Below are 17,297 nucleotides of genomic sequence, written 5' to 3' on the forward strand. Positions count from 1 at the left end.
GTTGTAAGTGTAAATGGATTGGTGAGTAAGTTTGTGATGACGCCAAAGGTGGAGGAATGGCAGGCAGGAGGAAGGCTGTCGAACATAACACTGGATATAGATCAGCTGCAGAAATGGACAGAGAAATGGCAGATGGAGTTTAATCAGTGCAAGTGTGAGGTGGTGCACTTTGGGAGATTGAATGTAAGTGGAAAGTATTGGTAATGGCAAGACCCTTGACAGCATTGATGTGCACTGGGATCTTGGAATCCCAAGTTCATAGCTCACTGAAGCACAAGTAGATAGGGTAGTAAGGAAGGCCTATGTTATGCTTGCCTTCATTGCTGGGGGCATGGAATATAGTCATCAGGAAGTCATGACGATTTTGAATTTGGTTAGGCTCATATTGAGTCTTGCATGCAGTTCTGGTGGCCCTATTACGAGAATGATGTGGAGGCTCTGGAGAGAGTTTACCTCTGCAGTCTGGATTAGAGGATTTTGGGTCCAGGGAGAGTTTGGATAGACTTGCATTGGTTTCTCTGGAACGTCAGAGGTTAAGGAGAGGCGGTAGAAGTATATAAAATGATGAGAGGCATAAATAGGGTAGACAGTGGGAACTTTTCCCCCAGGTTATGCGCTTCCCAATGCGCATAGTTATAAAATGAGAGGAAAATTTAATGATGTGCGGTGAAAGTTTTTATTTACACAAAGTGATGAGTGGGGGCCTGGAATGCATTGGTGGTGGTCATGGATAATGGTGTTTAAGAGGCTTTTGGATAGGCACTTGGAAGTGCAGGAAATAGAGAGATGTGGATCATGTACAGGCAGATGAGATCAGTTTAACATGGCATCATGTTCAGCACAAACATTGTGGGCTGAAGGGCCCATCCCTGTGCTGTACTGTACTGTTCTATGTTCTAAATGTCCTCCTGTCTCAGTGCAATATTCTGTTGTCAAGGGATATGTTATCTTTCCTGCAGGAAAGATGCCATGACATTAGAAAGGGTGCAGAAAAGATTTACGAGGATGCTGCCAGGAGTTGTGGGCCCGAGTTATAAAGGGAGGTTGGGCAGGCCAGCATTATTCTTTGGAGCACAGGAGATCTTAAATCATGGTAGGAATAGATAGGTTGAATGCAGTCCTTTTCCCAGGGTAGGGAAATCAAAAACAAGGATATGCATTTAAGGTGAGAGGAGAAAGATTTATTAGAAATCTGAGGAGCAACTTTTTCATACAGAGGGTGGTGGGTATTTGGAATGAAGAAGTTGTTGAGACAGGTGCAATGACAACATTTAAGTCATTTGGCCAGGTGCATGGATAGGAAAAGTTTAGTGGTATAATGGGCCAAACCTGGGCAGGTAGGACTACCATAGATAACAGGCACATGCCGTCAGGGTAGGCAAGGTAGGCAGTGCCTACCCTGACTAAAATTATAAAATTGTAATTATTTTATATATATAAAATATATATAAAACATATATAAAATGGTCATAAATAGTAAAGGCACGGGAGAATTATGTCTCTCTAAGAGATCTCTTAGGGAGGCATAATTCTCCCGTGCCTTTCATCAGCAGTACGTTTTAAACGCGGAAGTATGAGGTACTCACATGCCGTCGACGCTGCTTCAAGCCATCAGTGGGAACGGTCCGTAAAGGCAGCTGAAACTCTGCCTTTACACTGTGGACTACGTGCATGTGCTACGCTGCGCACTGCGTATGCGCACAGCGTAGGCGCACCAGCCTACTGCTCATGCGCAAGTTTCAAGATTTATTTTAGAAAGCCGACTGACAGTTCACTGGGGAGAGAACAATCTGCACATGCGCAGTTTCCACGATTTTTTAAAGCCACTGCCTACCCTGGCTAATTACTCACGGCACGTGCCTGATAGATGAGGTACCTCGGTCGTTACGGGCAAGTTGGGCTGAAGGGCCTGTTTCTACACAGTGTGACTATGACTGTAATTGCATAATTTAAAGAAAAAAAATCCTTGCCAAATTGGACACTTCCACATTTTCCCACATTACATTCTATTTGTTAGATCCTTTCCTTTATAACTTATCTCGAACCTTCTTGTGACTTCTTTTCCCATGTTTTGTTATTAGCAAGTTTTGCAACAGTACCATTAACACACTCATCCGTATTCTGCATACAATGTATAAAATTGACGTCCTGCACTGATCCCATTGGCACACTATGAATTTTATTTTACCAATCAGAATGAAGTTGTCTTTATGCCTGCTTGTTTGCTGTTAGCAGCCAATCATTGGTCCACACCATTATGCTGCAAAGATTTAATAGGAACGTAAGAGGCACTTGTTTTACACAAAGGGTGATAGGTGTTTCGAGCTGCCAGAGGATGTAGTTCAGGCAGGTACAATCACAACGTTTAAGAAACATTTAGACAGATACATGGATAGGATAAGTTTGGAGGGATATGGGCCATACACAGGCAGGTGGGACCAGTGTAGGTGGGGTATGCTGGTTGGCTGAGATTTGTTATGAAGATAAGGATCTGACAAATAGAATATAATGGGGGGAAAAGCGGAAGTGGCCAATTTGGCAAGATTTTTTTTTTAAATAATGCAAATACAGTCATAGTCACACTGCAGAACCAGGCCCTTCAGCCCAACTTTCCCATGTAGGTGTGGGGTATGCTGGTTGGACCAAAGGGCCTGTTTTCATGCTGTATTACTCAATGCTATGTTCTACCCATGAGCTTTAATGCGGCATGTATTTGTGTTTCTGGAAACCCAAGAATTGTACATACAAGGGTTTCTCTTTATTCATGGTATGTTACTTCTTTCAAAGAACAATTAATTAGTCAAGCTTGATTTTCCTTTCACAGAACTAGACACTGCTGCAGCTGTGTTGCCAGAGGAGAGTAAAAATACATAACAAAATAGGAGGGTCTAAAGGGCCTGTCCCACTTGGCGCTTTTTTTGGGCGACTGCCGGCATCATTGACTGACGTATCAGGTCACCGAAAAATTTGTGATGTGATGCGGCATGATGACGTATTGACGCGTGGTGTTTTGAAATGTTCAAAATCTTTTGGCGACCCTGATATGACGCAGGCAGTCGCCGAAAAAATCGCCAAGTGGGACAGGCCCTTAAGGGAACATTAAGAAGCAGAGACTTCATTTTAAGGCAATTAAATATGGTAAATTAAGAATGCATTTGGGAAACTTGGCTTCATTAACAGGGGCATTGAATTTTAGAGCAAGGTGGTAATGGTACAGCCTGTTTTGGCAGTAATTGGAAGACTATAGTTCTGTTCATGATGCTTTCACAAAGATGTGATTGCACTGGAGAGAGAGCAAAGGAGATTCATCAGGATGCTGCCCGGATGGAATGTTTCAGATATCAGGGAAGACTGGATAGATTGTCTGAAGAAGGGTCCCGATCTGGAACACCATCTATGCATGTTTTCCAAAGATACTGCCTGACCCGCTGAATTACTCCAGCATTTTGTGTAATTTTACGTGGACCAGCCTCTACAGTTCCTTGCTTCTAGATTTCTTTTCAACGGAGGAAGCTGAAGGAAGGCCTGCTGAAGGTATTCAGAATTGTGAGGAATGTAGACAAGGCATGCTGCAACTGAGGTTTATAGAGGATCTGAGAAAAAACTGCTTCACCCAGTTTGGTTGTAATTTGGAACATTGTCTGACTGATTGTTAGAGGCAGCAACCATCACAATATTTGAGATGCATCATCGAGAAGCATCTTCTTTTGCCAAGACATAGAAAACTAGGGACCAATTGATGGCATTTGGGATTAGTATAGATGGGTACTTGATGTTCTGCATGGATGTGGTGGTTCAAGAAGATCGCTTCTATGCTATGTGACTCTTTTTGAAAATATTTGAGGAGCACTGTTAGGATCAAGGAGCCACACCTCATATTTCACTTGGGCAGTTTGCACCCCAGCGGTATGAACATTGACTTCTCTAATTTCAGGTAGTCCCTACTTTCTCCTCCCCTTCTCAGCTCTCCCTCAGCTCACTGGCTCCACCTCTTCCTTCTTACCTCCCCCCCATCCTCACATCAGTCTGAAGAAGGGTTTTGACCCGAAACGTTACATATTTCCTTTGCTCCATAGATGCTGCCTCGCCCGCTGAGTTTCTCCAGCATTTTTGTCTACCTACTGTTAGGATCAAGATGCCTTGTACGGATATGCCCCAGCATTTTCTTGTTGCTGATTGAATTGCCACAGCTCACACTAACTTAATATACCTCCTTGTTAGAGGAAGATTTTTCGACCACTTGCTATAGCACACACATGCTACATTAACACAACTGCTTCCATGTGGTGTTATCTAGTTTATCTTCCCATTTGGTAATCCATAGTTTGAATGTTTTTATGTACAAGGTTTTGAAGTGGTTTCTGGTTCCTGTGGAGAACTCTGTCCACCACTCAACTTCCAGCTGAGAAATTAGTACAGCTGTACTTGAGTCAATGAACCATGGAAGAATTATCCCACTGGATGTGATTTTCTCTGTAAAAATTGTTAAAGGATCTACTGTCTGCACTTTGTACATATTTGTTAGTTGTGTGCTTTTCGTGGTGTGAGATAAATCTGTCTCGATGTTATCTAATAACTCAATTTACCTTGTTTTGCAGATTCCAAGTCTCCGCCATAAGATGTGACTTTTCACAATCTGAGATGCAGTGTCTTTTGGATGAAATCAGAAGAGAGTTTCTCTCTGATGTGCTTCCACTATCGTGAGCTGTGTTCCCGACTTGGTGCAATGACCTAGGGGAGGCCTGAAGAGGATGTCTCCAAAGAAGGCATGCCCACGCTTACTGGACTATCTGGTCATTATTGGTGCCAGGTAATGACTCATGCAGCATTACATTAGGGGTAGGGTTCAGCCGATTGTATTCAGCCCATTGCTTCATTTCATTTGGGGGTAGGTGTGGTGATAAGGAACTTGATTGTTTAGCTGTGCACCAGGTGCAGCATGCAGGGGACCAAGTACTACTGTTCACAAGCATAAATATTACACTTGTCGCTTTAACCCCCCCCTCCCCCGACTCCATCCAAGGACCTAAGCAGTGTTTCCAGGTGAGGCAGAGGTGCCCCTGCACCTCCTCCAACCTCATCTATTGCATCCGCTGCTCTAGGTGTCAACTGCTCTACATCGGTGAGACTAAGCGCAGGCTTGCCGATCACTTCGCCCAACACCTCCGCACAGTCCGCATTAACCAACCTGATCAGCACTTCAACTCACCCTCCCATTCAGAATACGCCTTTCTGTCCTGGGCCACCTCCATGGCCAGAGTGAGTCCCACCGCAAATTGGAAGAGCAGCACCTCATATTTTGCTTGGGTAGTTTACACCCCAGCAGTATGAACAGTAACTTCTCCAATTTCAGGTAGTCCTTGCTTTCTCCCTCCTTCCCCTCCCTTTCCCAGCTCTCCCACAGCCCACTGTCTCCGCCTCTTCCTTGCTTCTTCCCGCCTCCCCCCACCCACCCCCACATCAGTCTGAAGAAGGGTCTCGACCTGAAACGTCACCTATTCCTTTGCTCCATAGATGCTGCCTCACCTGCTGAGTTTCTCCAGCATTTTTGTCCACCAAGCATTTACAAATGTGTTGGGGCCATGAGAGAAAAATAAGTAATGTCTGTCTGCTGATGCCATAACTTTGTGACTTAAAATTGAAGAATTTCATGGAAAATTCGTAGAAAATAATTTTGCTGCTGAATTCCAGAGCTCCGAGTTGGAATGGTTTTACTAAATGTGCCCACACCATCCACCTTGTAATGTAAATTGCTTGTTCTAAGCTTCCCCCAGTCTAGTTTCAGTCAAAAATCACTGTCAAGCATTTGCGCATCTTAATTTTATTTTGACAAAACACAATTACAGTTCCCACTATTGTACCTAACCACTGCGGATTCAATTCTCGTATCTGCCTGATCAAGCCCTCTTGGCCTCGCTCAAACAGAGACACTCCAGGTCACGCAGTCCCAAGCGTTCTCCCAGAAGATCGACAGGACCCCGTGGGAGCGGACTTTTATAGGTCCCCGAACCTCGCGGGGCCGAACCACATGGGGGTGGTCTCTTTACAATCCAAAAACAGATATCGATTAACATGACAGACATTTCCCTAACCCAATAATACAGTGGCTAATACATTGTATTCAAACAGTGTTTCTCAAAGGAAACGAACATCGCAACATGTGCCCTGATATGCAAGAAAAACAGGCAAGGCTCAATACTTAATCCAATCAACATCTAGCAAAGTAAAGCTTTGAAACATTATTTACAATGTGTATGTCTGGTTTGCATTCATCCAATCCATTCTATGCATTTTGCACCTAATTGTCAGGATCTGTAGATGTTCCCATTCTCTTCCTGCAGCTCTAATCTAGGCTCTAGACAAACTGGCACCAATTTCCTCCCTCTGTGTTGTTGCCCATTCTTCCATCCCTTTCCATAGTCTAATCTATAACCTATAATTCCTGAAAAACCTGGAATAAAGTAAGTTACCATTCATACACCAAAGCTTTCCCATACATTCACTGTAATTCTGCAATACTATCCCTTTTCCACTATCCTATTATATTCTGCTCTATCACTGTATTCCTATTTCTATTCTGTTCTATAATATACTCTTTACTATCCTAGGATCAACACTAATCAGCTCTCTCCGTATTCACACAATGTTATAATATGTATATCTGATGATGGTTTCTCATATAAATTTCAGCTGCATTCAGTCCAGATTTCCCTACAGGTGGGCCTTATTTAAAGCAAACCATGATGAATGTTTCAATTCAACCAAATTCAGTCTCAGCCTTCAATTTACTATTTTAAATTTCAGTGTCCACCTCATCCTTCTCATTCCACAGCATTGTGGCCTATAACACAATTCCATTCCAATTCCTGTGGAATTCCCAGCTGTTAAAATTTAATCAATCAATTTCCATATGTCTGAAGAAGGGTTTCGGCCCGAAACGTTACCTATTTCCTTCGCTCCATAGATGCTACTGCACCCGCTGAGTTTCTCCAGCATTTTTGTGTAACTTCGATTTTCCAGCATCTGCAGTTCCTTCTTGAACAATTTCCATATGTTGTCAGTTTTATCATAAATCCAATTAAGAATGCCAAATCTAGGGACAATTTATTTCCACCTTGATAATAGAAGCCGCTTTACCACCGCTTTAGATCCATTGGTCAAATACATAGACTCTGGTATCTCCACACCCATTCAAATTTCTCCTTCTAATTCAATAGACTTCTCCTCCAGTACTTCTTAGTCTGAAGAAGGGTTTCGGCCCGAAACGTCGCCTATTTCCTTCGCTCCATAGATGCTGCTGCACCCGCTGAGTTCCTCCAGCAATTTTGTGTACCTTCTTACTTAGTATGTTGGCTCGGCTCTCAGTCCATAGGGGTTCTCTTATACTAGTTTCCGAACCACTGAGTAATTTCAAGTCAGGTCTCTTAAAGGGAGGTCCTCTTTTGACCATTTCCAATTCCAACTCTCATGTTCCCTGAATAATTTCCATGTTACCAGATCTTCCCAAGTTCCATCCTTCCTGATGTTCTCTGAATAGTCCTTCCCATCTTTGGCTGCCTGTCTGGGGATGAGACAATAACAATATCAATTAATAATCAAACTCCAAATATTCCCAAGCCAAATCTCACAAGTCTGTTCCAAATCTCAAACTTTAAAATCCCTCCAATTCATTACCATACAATTTAGAGACCGAATTCAAAATTTTATAAATTTATTTCTAATAATCATAATTTAGACGCAAAGTAGGTGTTTTACCCCAAACCAGAGGAATGTCTTTTTATTCAAATTCAGTTCTTTAAAGTGGAGCTTGCCCCAAAAGTGATCATAGGTTGTCGCCGTTGTTTCTTTAGGAAAGATTAGATAGTGTTACTTTCCTTCCTTCACTGGTGTCAAAGGCTAGATGATGTTAAAGTTGGGCACTAGGGTAGGTATCTTCTTCTTCTTCCCTGATGTCAGTTTCAAGGGAGTAGGGATACTGAGGAGCAGCGTTCTCTATCTGTTGACCTTCCCATATTTGTCTTAAAGGGACAGGACAGTATCATTTCCTCCTGCTTGTTGATTCCTATTTCTGGGGAGCTACATTACCTGTGCTGTCTTCTGCCTGTTTTCAAGGGGTCTGTATATTCTTTACCTCACTCCCCAGATAGTATGTTATCGATTATACTGTCCTGCAGGCACAACTCAGTAACAAGTTAGTGCAATAGCTCCTTTCCCCACTCCCGTACCTCCTGCACAATAAGTTTGTTTCTTCTCTCCATAATGCCATTTCAGTTCTCCTTAGTTCCCATTCTTGTTGTCACCAGTTACTATGTTTCCCTTTTCAAAGTCCTTCCTTTTAGTGAGGTTTCTCGATAACTAGATTCTTTGTGTCTTCTCCTAGGATTTGGAAGGGGGTGATGTTCTTTCTGTTTTTTATTGTTAATTTTGGGCCATGTGAGGATGTCTTCAGATTTCATAGGTGGTATTAACTGGCAGGTTAGGGCTAACGGAAAGGGTTTGATTGCCAAAATGTCCCTGCCCCCTGATCTCCTTGCCAGTGTCCTCGTCCTCTACCTTCAGGATCCCAAGTGTCCCGGTAACCTCTCGGGATCCACTGATTTCTGAAACCCCGTGGCCCTCTTCTTTGCCCCCTTCCTTCTCTGTATTCCCTCACAGGACACGATCGACTCCAATGTCCTAATTCCCCACAGTTGTAGCACTGATCAGGTCTAACAGCTCTATACCCTCTCCAACCAAACCGAGAAAAAGTCGGCTCTCGGAATGGCAGGTCTATCCAAGCTTTAAGATCCTCCTCCTCCTTGTCTTCCTCCGTAGTTATTTCCCGTTACTGAATTCTTAATACAGGTCTCTGAGCTGCCATTGGACCAGGCTGCATTAAGGTGTGAACGTCTGTGGCCCCGAGGTCATTTACACCTACTGCGGGACCTAATACCCAAGGTGGACTAGGCAGCTTTCTACAAACGAACTACCTATGGGGAATCCCTTCTATACCCTCATCGTCGGGAAATTGCTCCGACATAATAATACTATCAATGTCAGGATCAATCCCTCCGTATCCTCCTGCTGTCTCACCCTCAGAAAAACTACTCGTTCTGTCTTTCTACTTCAGGAAGGATTCCTTCACTTTCCCACTACTGGGTTTCTTAATTAATTTCGGCAGAACCATCCTTTTAGCTCCTTGATCTCCCATATATCCCCCACTGGTGGAGCAATCATAGGAGCTAGAAGGTCCTTCCCCGATTTTTCCACTTTAGATTTTAATTTAGTGGGAGGAATTGAAGATGCCGCTGACTCCTCCTGAGTGCCCTGCTCGCAAGCTGCGCATGGCGTCTCCGAACTGAGAACATGAGAGTGCTGTGAGGAATGCTGTGGCTCCATTCCGAAAAATTCTCCCCACCCTTGCATATTGTGAGCCTCTCTCCCTTTGAGGTGTACAGATATTGCTGCACTCTTACCAAACACCCCCCCTCCCCTCTACATCGGAGGAGAAGCTGTGGAGATGGTGTCCAGTTTTAAATATCTGGGGGTGCACATTTCTAACGACTTCACCTGGACCTGCATACGGCTAGCATCATTAAAAAAGCCCACCAACGCCTTTACTTCTTGATGAAGCTGAAGCGTGCTGGCCTCAGCACCCCAGTCCTGACATCATTTTACGGGTGTGTGGTGGAGAGCGTCCTCACATCGTGTATCACAGTGTGGTACGGAAACTGCTCTGCTGCTGACAGGAAGGCGTTGCAGAGGGTGGTCAAATCTGCCCCAAAAAAATCACAAATAACTGCTTCCCTGCCATTGAGGACATTTACATCAGCAGGTGCAAGAGCAGACCCTCAAACATCATGAAGGACCCCACCCACCCGGCAAATGGACTCTTTGCCCCTCTCCCCTCGGAGGGAAGACTGCGCAGCATAAAGGCCAGGACAACAACGCTTAAAGCCAGCTTCTTTCCCGAGGCCGTGAGACTTTTAAACTCCCTACCTCACTGACTGAACCCTCACTTACCTCAGTGAACTGTCTGCTGCTACTACTGCTGCTGCTGTGGACATTATTATGCTGCTGTCTTTTAACTTGTTGCTTTTTTTTAACTTTTTACTATTTATTCATAGGCTCATTATTATTTAGATTTTATTGTGGATGGTTTTTATATGTTAGAATTTATTGATGTCTTTTCTGCACTTTATTGATGTTTTACTGCACTATTACGCTGCTCGGACCCGAGTACAAATTTTGTTCATGATTCATGTGGAAGCATGTTTTTATCGAATGACAATAAATAAAATACTTACTTACTTACTTAATAAGTTTGATTTTAATCGGCACCTCCCCTTTAAGAGCCATCTCAGTAGTTTCCCTTTTAGAATATGGTATTCTCTCCTGCTCCTGCTCCTGCTGTTGGCTTCCACTATCTTTCTTTCCCTGTTCCGGAATGTCCCGAGAAGGACCAGTTCTCTAGTGTTTACTCTCCCCATCCTGGCATATTGTGAGCCTCTCTCCCCTCTAATTCCTAATTTGTACGCTGCCATTCTTAGAGTAGACAGCAGAACGATCTCTATTTATTTTCCTTCTAGTGAAGAACATTCTCCATATTCCAATCAGTTCATTCCCTTCTTCACTGTTTCCATATCATTTAACAATTGTTTCTACGTAGTTTATTCCTATTATAGATTTTAGTCCACCCTGCGGCCAAAGTCGCTTCTCAAAACCCCATTTAATTCTCCAGATAATCCTCTTAATCTGTCTGCTTCATGCGGAAGCTTCTCGCAAATTATTCTTATCGGGCTTCCGGGTCTATTTGATAAGTCCTTCAATGAGACCTTCCCCATTTTTATGCACAATAGTTACAATAGTTCAGAGGATTATTGGGACACAGCTACCAGCCTTGGAGGGCATCTACCACACACGGTGCCTCAGGAAGGCCGTCAGCATCCATAGACTCCTCACACCCTTGTAATGGACTGTTCGTACTACTTCCCTCCGGCAGATGTTACAAGGCCTTCTACGCCCAAACCTCCAGACTCAGAAACAGCTTCATTCCCAAAGCTATAGCAGCTCTGAACCGGCCCTGCTGAGTGCCCCCCATATCCCCTGGACTGTCTCCCTCAGATGGTCACGTCGCACAATTTATTTATTTATTTATTTTTTACATCGGTTCGAAGCTGCATACCAAATCTCGTTGCACTGTTGTGCAATGACAATAAAATATATTATTATCATTATTATTATTATTATTATTATTATTATTATTATTATTATTATTATTATTATTATACAAAATAAAATTCCAGACACTCACACCTATTCAAACTTGCTCCTTCCTTTCAGACTCCAAGGCCAATGGAGTCGCTCCCACACAATGGCTAATCGTCTCTCAGATTCACACTAATCACACAATTGTTCCCTTCCAAACGTTACTCAATCACCCACTCAATCGCTCCTATTCAATTATTCAAATCAATCGCTCATATTCAATCGCTCTACCAACTTTCTTATCAGTTAGATCACAATCACTTCATTCAACTAAACTTTCAAACAAAGGATCTCTGGTTTCTCAACCCACGACTCCAACTGCCAATCACAGTCTCTCCCAAGTAGCAATCTCTCCCACTCAAACCACTTTAAGTTCGCACAGACAAACAAATCCGAATCACGTGAACAAAACTATAATTAAAAAATAAAGTATTCCCCCGATTACAAGTAAACCCAGACACACCCCAATATAAACTACATGCTTCCGATAAATCACACTCTAATAAATCTTCCTCGTGGAGCAATCGGTCAGCGGAACGACTCCTCCCCCGACACAGTGATCGAAAGGGTACAAACCCTGATCAAACCACCACGACTCGGATTCTAACAACACCACGATCTAAACAATTACAAATATTTAATTCAAACTCACTTTTACTTCAATTATCTAACACCCAAAAATCCTCAAGCACTCATACAAGCAACTTACTCCGCGAACTTAACACACTCTAAATCTTAACTTTCTAAATCTTAATACACTCTAGATCTATTTACATACACAAAATATTTACACAATTCGGATCCAATAACAATACAAAAAGACGATGCTAGATTTTTACAATTTACAATACGATTTAATATGCTAGCGCACAGTTTACAAACACTCGATCTCAATGCCGCATCACGCTGTTATCAAGCAGTGAACCTCCCTCTGATACCAACGATTTTCCCCTCCTAGGGTACTCTTTGCTGAGGGGTACTACTCCTTAAATGACTACTTTTCCTCCCGAATGTTACTATCCCCACGCTAAGACTGGACTTCTATAGGGGGACCTCTATCCCTCCTCTCTAAATTCTACAGAATTAGGGGTACCCTTTGCATTCGGGTTACTTTTCACCAAGTAAACCAGGTTCCCGTCTCTGAGTTACTCTTTGCTATCAGGTACAAATCAACAATCAATCAGAGGGTTACTATTCACTTTTGATCAGCTGCTATTCGGAATCGATCACGAACATGCACAAACTCCGAAGTTCTATCTACACAGAATTCGAATTCTACCGTACGGGCAGAACTTCAATGTGAAATTCTGTATTTGGAAATTTGATTCTACAAATCTAGACTCGTTCTCGGATGCCTAGTTTTTTTAATGCGTATCTCTCCACATCCCCGGTCCACGAATTCAAACTAAATTGACCAATGAAATCTCGAATGGACTAGAGTATTCCCAGCCAATCTATACGCTAGCCACCGAGCCCAGTGCCTTTACGAGATTCCTCGTCCGTCACCCCAGGGAGGGACACTGATATCTTCAAGCAGACACCCCTCTCTGATGGGCACTGGGGGTTCAGCGCCTAACCTCTTCGTCCTGGCAGTCGATGCCGATTTTCGGAACGCACCTTTCCAATCAGCGCTCCTGGCAAAGGTAGATCAATACGTAGACCAGACCTGTGTTTCAATATCCCGCCAATTTGATACCAAATCTGGACAATGGGCCACCCCTCGCCCTCGAAGCGTGTCAGGCTCTCATTAAAGCAGCTGCAGTCTGCCAAGTACAACCAAATTTTGGGCCATTCCACGCCCTGTTTTATGGGCCCCTAACCCAAAGTAGTGCTAACCACCCCCCTGTGCTTGCTAGACTCTGTTCTAATTATCTCGATTGGACCCTTTCCCAAGCCCGCGAATGATCGATTGTGCGAAGTGCCGACAATCAATGAAAAAACTGCACAGTGGGCCCGATTTCTGCACTAGCGGTCGAAACAGCTCAACACCCTTGATCGCACTTGTGTTTGGGGATCCGTTGAGATCCCGGATGAGCCCCCATTGTAAATTGCTCGTTCTAAGCTTCCCCCAGTCTAGTTTCAGTCAAAAATCACTGAGAAAATCACAAAAAGCCCTCTTGGTCTCGCTCAAACAGAGACACTCCAGAAGGTCACGCAGTCCCAAGCGTTCTCCCAATACATCGACAGGACCTCGTGGGAGCGGACTTTTATAGGTCCCCGAACCTCGCGGGGCCGAACCACATAGGGGTGGTCTCTTTACAATCCAAAAACAGATATCGATTAACCCCGTACATGACAGACATTTCCCTAACCCAATAATACAGTGGCTAATACATTGTATTCAGACAGAGTTTCTCAAAGGAAACGAACATCGTAACATGTGCCCTGATATGCAAGAAAACCAGACAAGGTTCAATACTTAATCCAATCAAAATCCAGCAAAGTAAAGCTTTGCAACATTATTTATAATGTGTATGTCTGGTTTGCATTCATCCAATCCATTCTATGCATTTTGCACCTAATTGTCAGGATCTGCAGATGTTCCCATTCTCCCTGCAGCTCTAATCTAGGCTGGACAAACTGGCACCATTCTGCAGCTTGTCCCATTTCTACAGAAGGCACTTTAAAATTGACCAAATGGCCTAGCAGCCCAGAAGCCTTTACTTAATTTTTATGTCCTAGCCTCTCCAATTTGGCCAGGATTAACAGTAATGCCAATATGACTGGGGGCTGGGGTTTTGGAGGAAATGCTGTTTGCGGTGGGTGGTTGGTGGTTTTGGTGTGGCCAGCAATGCCAATGTTCTGCGTGGACTCAAGTGGTGATTTGTGGTTATTGGTGGATCACGTTTCAGTCACAGTGTGATCTCTGACGGGAATGTTGCATACTGATTGTTTGTGGAGTCATGGCCCTGTTGTTCTTGATTTTGTGTTTGCAGGCAGCCGAGCAGCGAAAGTATTGCTCAGACCCCTCAGCTGTTGCGTCGATACCCACTGGAGGATCATCATGAGTTTCCCCTGCCACCAGACGTGGTTTTCTTCTGCCAGCCCGAGGGATGTCTCAGCTTGCGCCAGAAACGCACCAGCTTGCGCGACGACAATTCTTTTGTCTTCACCCTGACGGACAAGGACAGTGGTGTGGTTCGTTATGGGGTCTGTGTCAACTTTTACCGCTCCTTCCAGAAGCGAAGCCGGGACAGGTCTGACAGAGGTCAACAACGTCAAAAGGGCAATGCGATGGAGACGTCAGATGACCACGATAACTCCGACAGTGGCTCCTCCTTGGCTACACATAGTGCTGATTCCACCCCTGACATCAATCGCTCACCCCGAATGAAGCGGCATCTAAAGAGTGGGAATCGGTCGCGGAACAGCACCCTAACTTCGCTCTGCATTCTCAGCCACTACCCATTCTTCTCCACCTTCCGTGAATGTCTCTATATCCTCAAGCGGCTGGTGGACAGTTGCAGTGAGCGCCTGCTCATTAAGAAGGCAGGAAGTTTGAAAGGCATTCAACGGTGAGTGTGTATATCTTTCAGTCAGTGCATTTGAAGTGGTCGTGGGTCCTGTTAAGAAGGATAGGATAGAATAATTCAGTTTAGTTTGGTTTATTGGCATGTGTATAGAGGTACAGCAAAAAGCTTTTGTTGCGTGCTGCATGATTACAATCGAGCCACCCACAGTGTACTGATACATTATATTTATTCTTTTGCACTGGAAGAAGCCAAGAGATGGAGGTGGTGAGGTATTACAGGTTGGAACAGTGGATAAAATCAAATTGTGGTGGACTGATCTTCAGCATCATTATTGGGTTTCACTGGGGTGTTATTGTTACTCAACATAACTTTTATGTTCATTTGGGCCAATATTAGGCTCCAGGCTTGAAGGTTGAGGCACGGTGACACAGCGGTAGAGTTGCTGCCTTACAGCACCAGAGACATGGGTTTGATCCTGACTACGGGTGATGTTGGTATGTTCTCCCCGTGATTGTGTGGGTTTTTCCCCAGTGCTCTGGTTTCCTCCCATATTCTAAAGACGTACAGGTTTGTAGGTTAATTGGCTTCGGTAAAGATTGTAAATTGTGCCCAGTGTGTAGAATGGTGCTAGTGAACGGGGATCACGTGTCGACGTGGACTCGTTGGGCCAAAGGTTTGTTTACGCGCTGTATTTCTAAACTAAGAACTAAACTAAAGTGAAGAACATGCAAGACCATAAAATGTACAGTCCAGTTTTGAGATATTCAGAATTTATCCCATCTACAATGATGGTAGATTGGTTGAGAAGTGTGCTGTTTTTGAAGAGAAATCTCCCTTTACTAAGGACTGAAATGGTTAAGTTCAAATCAAGTTGAATTTGTTGTCTTCTGTACAAGTACGGGGAGTACAGGTAGAATGAAAATCTTGCAGCAGTATTATGTGCACAAAGACTAGGACAACATGCAAAACACAGTTATACATAAATTATGCAAGACTAAAAAGAAAACAACTATGCAAAGAACAAAACATTAATGCAAAATCATAATTCTGATAGCACGTCCACGATAGTGAAGAGGTGATCTTCTGCTTCCATGGTGTTCTATTGCTGAGGTATGATTTGGTTTACGCTGGTCTATTCAAGACATGATGGTTGTAGCTGTTCCTGAACCTGGTGACGTGGGATTTCAGGCTTCTGTTCCTCCTGCCCAATGATAGGAATGAGAAGAGGTCATTGGCTCTGACATTGAAGAGGAGTGGGGATCCTAGATGATAGATACTACATTTTTGAGGCAGTGCTTCTTGTAGATATCTTCGAATGTGGGGAGCTGAGTCTTCTGCAGCCTCTGGCATTCCATGTCATTGCCATGATGCAACAGTCAGGATACTTTCCACAATGTGTCTGGAGGTTTGTCAGAGTATTCAGTGACATGCTGAATCTCTAACCTGCTATGAAAGTAAAAGTGTTGATGTTCTTTACTCGTGATTGTATCTATATGCTGAGTCCAGGACAGGTCATTCAAGATGCTAACACCCAGGAGTTTTAAGCTTCATGTGGGGATCATGGACATATATATCTGACGGGTAGGTTGGTGAGGTAAAGACATTTCCATATTTGCTCTGGTGATGCCTCTTCACCTTTCCTCAACTGCAAATTCCCTTCCAACATTAGATCTCCCCTCGTCCTTCTAAACTCTAGCGAGTACAGGCCAGTGCCTTCAAATGCTCATCGTATGTTAACCCAATAATCCCTGGGATCATTCTTGTAAACAATTCTACAATTTTCAACAGATACAACATTTCCAACCACAAACAGTCTTCTTTTAACTTTCTGAAGAGACCATGCTTTCTGGGATACTCTGGTGTATTCTCCCATTTCCAACATTTTTCTGTGCAGCTGCAGGTAATGCATTACCTGTATCACCTCCTCCGTTAACATTGCACGTCCACAAACACATCTTCTGCATGAAGTGATTAATTTGTGCTATTTTCTAATTAGTACTTTGTATTTGTGTGGCCATGATACACTTGTGGAATCTAATGCAAGTTCGGTGATGTGGAACCTCTCCATGCAGTTTACAGCCATGATGTTGAGCTTCTAGTTGCATCTCACTTTAATTCTCTCCATCCAGATCTTTTCTTTGGCCTCTCACACAATTCCAAAAAGCTCAACAGGTGTTTAAGGACCAGCACCTCATCTTCCACTGCGCATTCTAAACGTAACATTATTCAATACTTTCTGAGGGTAACATTCCCAGCATTGTATTATTCAGATCTCCAACCTTCCTTCCACATCCGTTTGTTGATTTTAGATTATACTAGACCAAGTGCAGACCCGTTGGGTTTGTTCCCGCAACATGCGGTTGCAAGGGGAGGGGGCGGCCGGACGTCATCACGCAACACCACGCGCTAGGCGTACGCCGTCAAGACGCTGCGTACGACGTCAAGATGCTGCGTACGCCCGTCGAGACGCTGCATACGCCCTCAATGCACCTGCGGTCCGACAGGCCGTTGACGCGCGGGATTTTCGGACAGTGCAAGCCAGCGAGGACGGCGAAAAGCAGCGGGGGGAGCAGGCGA

The 17,297-nt window shown here is 43.9% G+C and overlaps 1 protein-coding gene across 20 annotated transcripts in view; it reads left to right on the top strand.

Moving 5' to 3' along the window:
- madd (MAP kinase activating death domain) overlaps positions 1–17,297 on the top strand; it is a 199,306-nt gene that overhangs the window by 33,423 nt on the left and 148,586 nt on the right. For 19 of the 20 annotated variants that reach the window (XM_033038463.1, XM_033038468.1, XM_033038455.1 and 16 more), the window contains exons 2-3: positions 4,599–4,810; positions 14,184–14,762. In XM_033038463.1, coding sequence (XP_032894354.1) covers positions 4,752–4,810; positions 14,184–14,762 — 638 coding nt within the window. In that variant the 5' untranslated portion in view covers positions 4,599–4,751. Of the gene's footprint in view, positions 1–4,598; positions 4,811–14,183; positions 14,763–17,297 lie in introns of those variants that run through there. The other variant, XM_033038467.1, reaches the window with a different exon arrangement.

This window comes from Amblyraja radiata, chromosome 20 (assembly GCF_010909765.2).
Source record: "Amblyraja radiata isolate CabotCenter1 chromosome 20, sAmbRad1.1.pri, whole genome shotgun sequence".
In the NCBI taxonomy this organism is placed as follows: Eukaryota; Metazoa; Chordata; class Chondrichthyes; order Rajiformes; family Rajidae; genus Amblyraja; species Amblyraja radiata.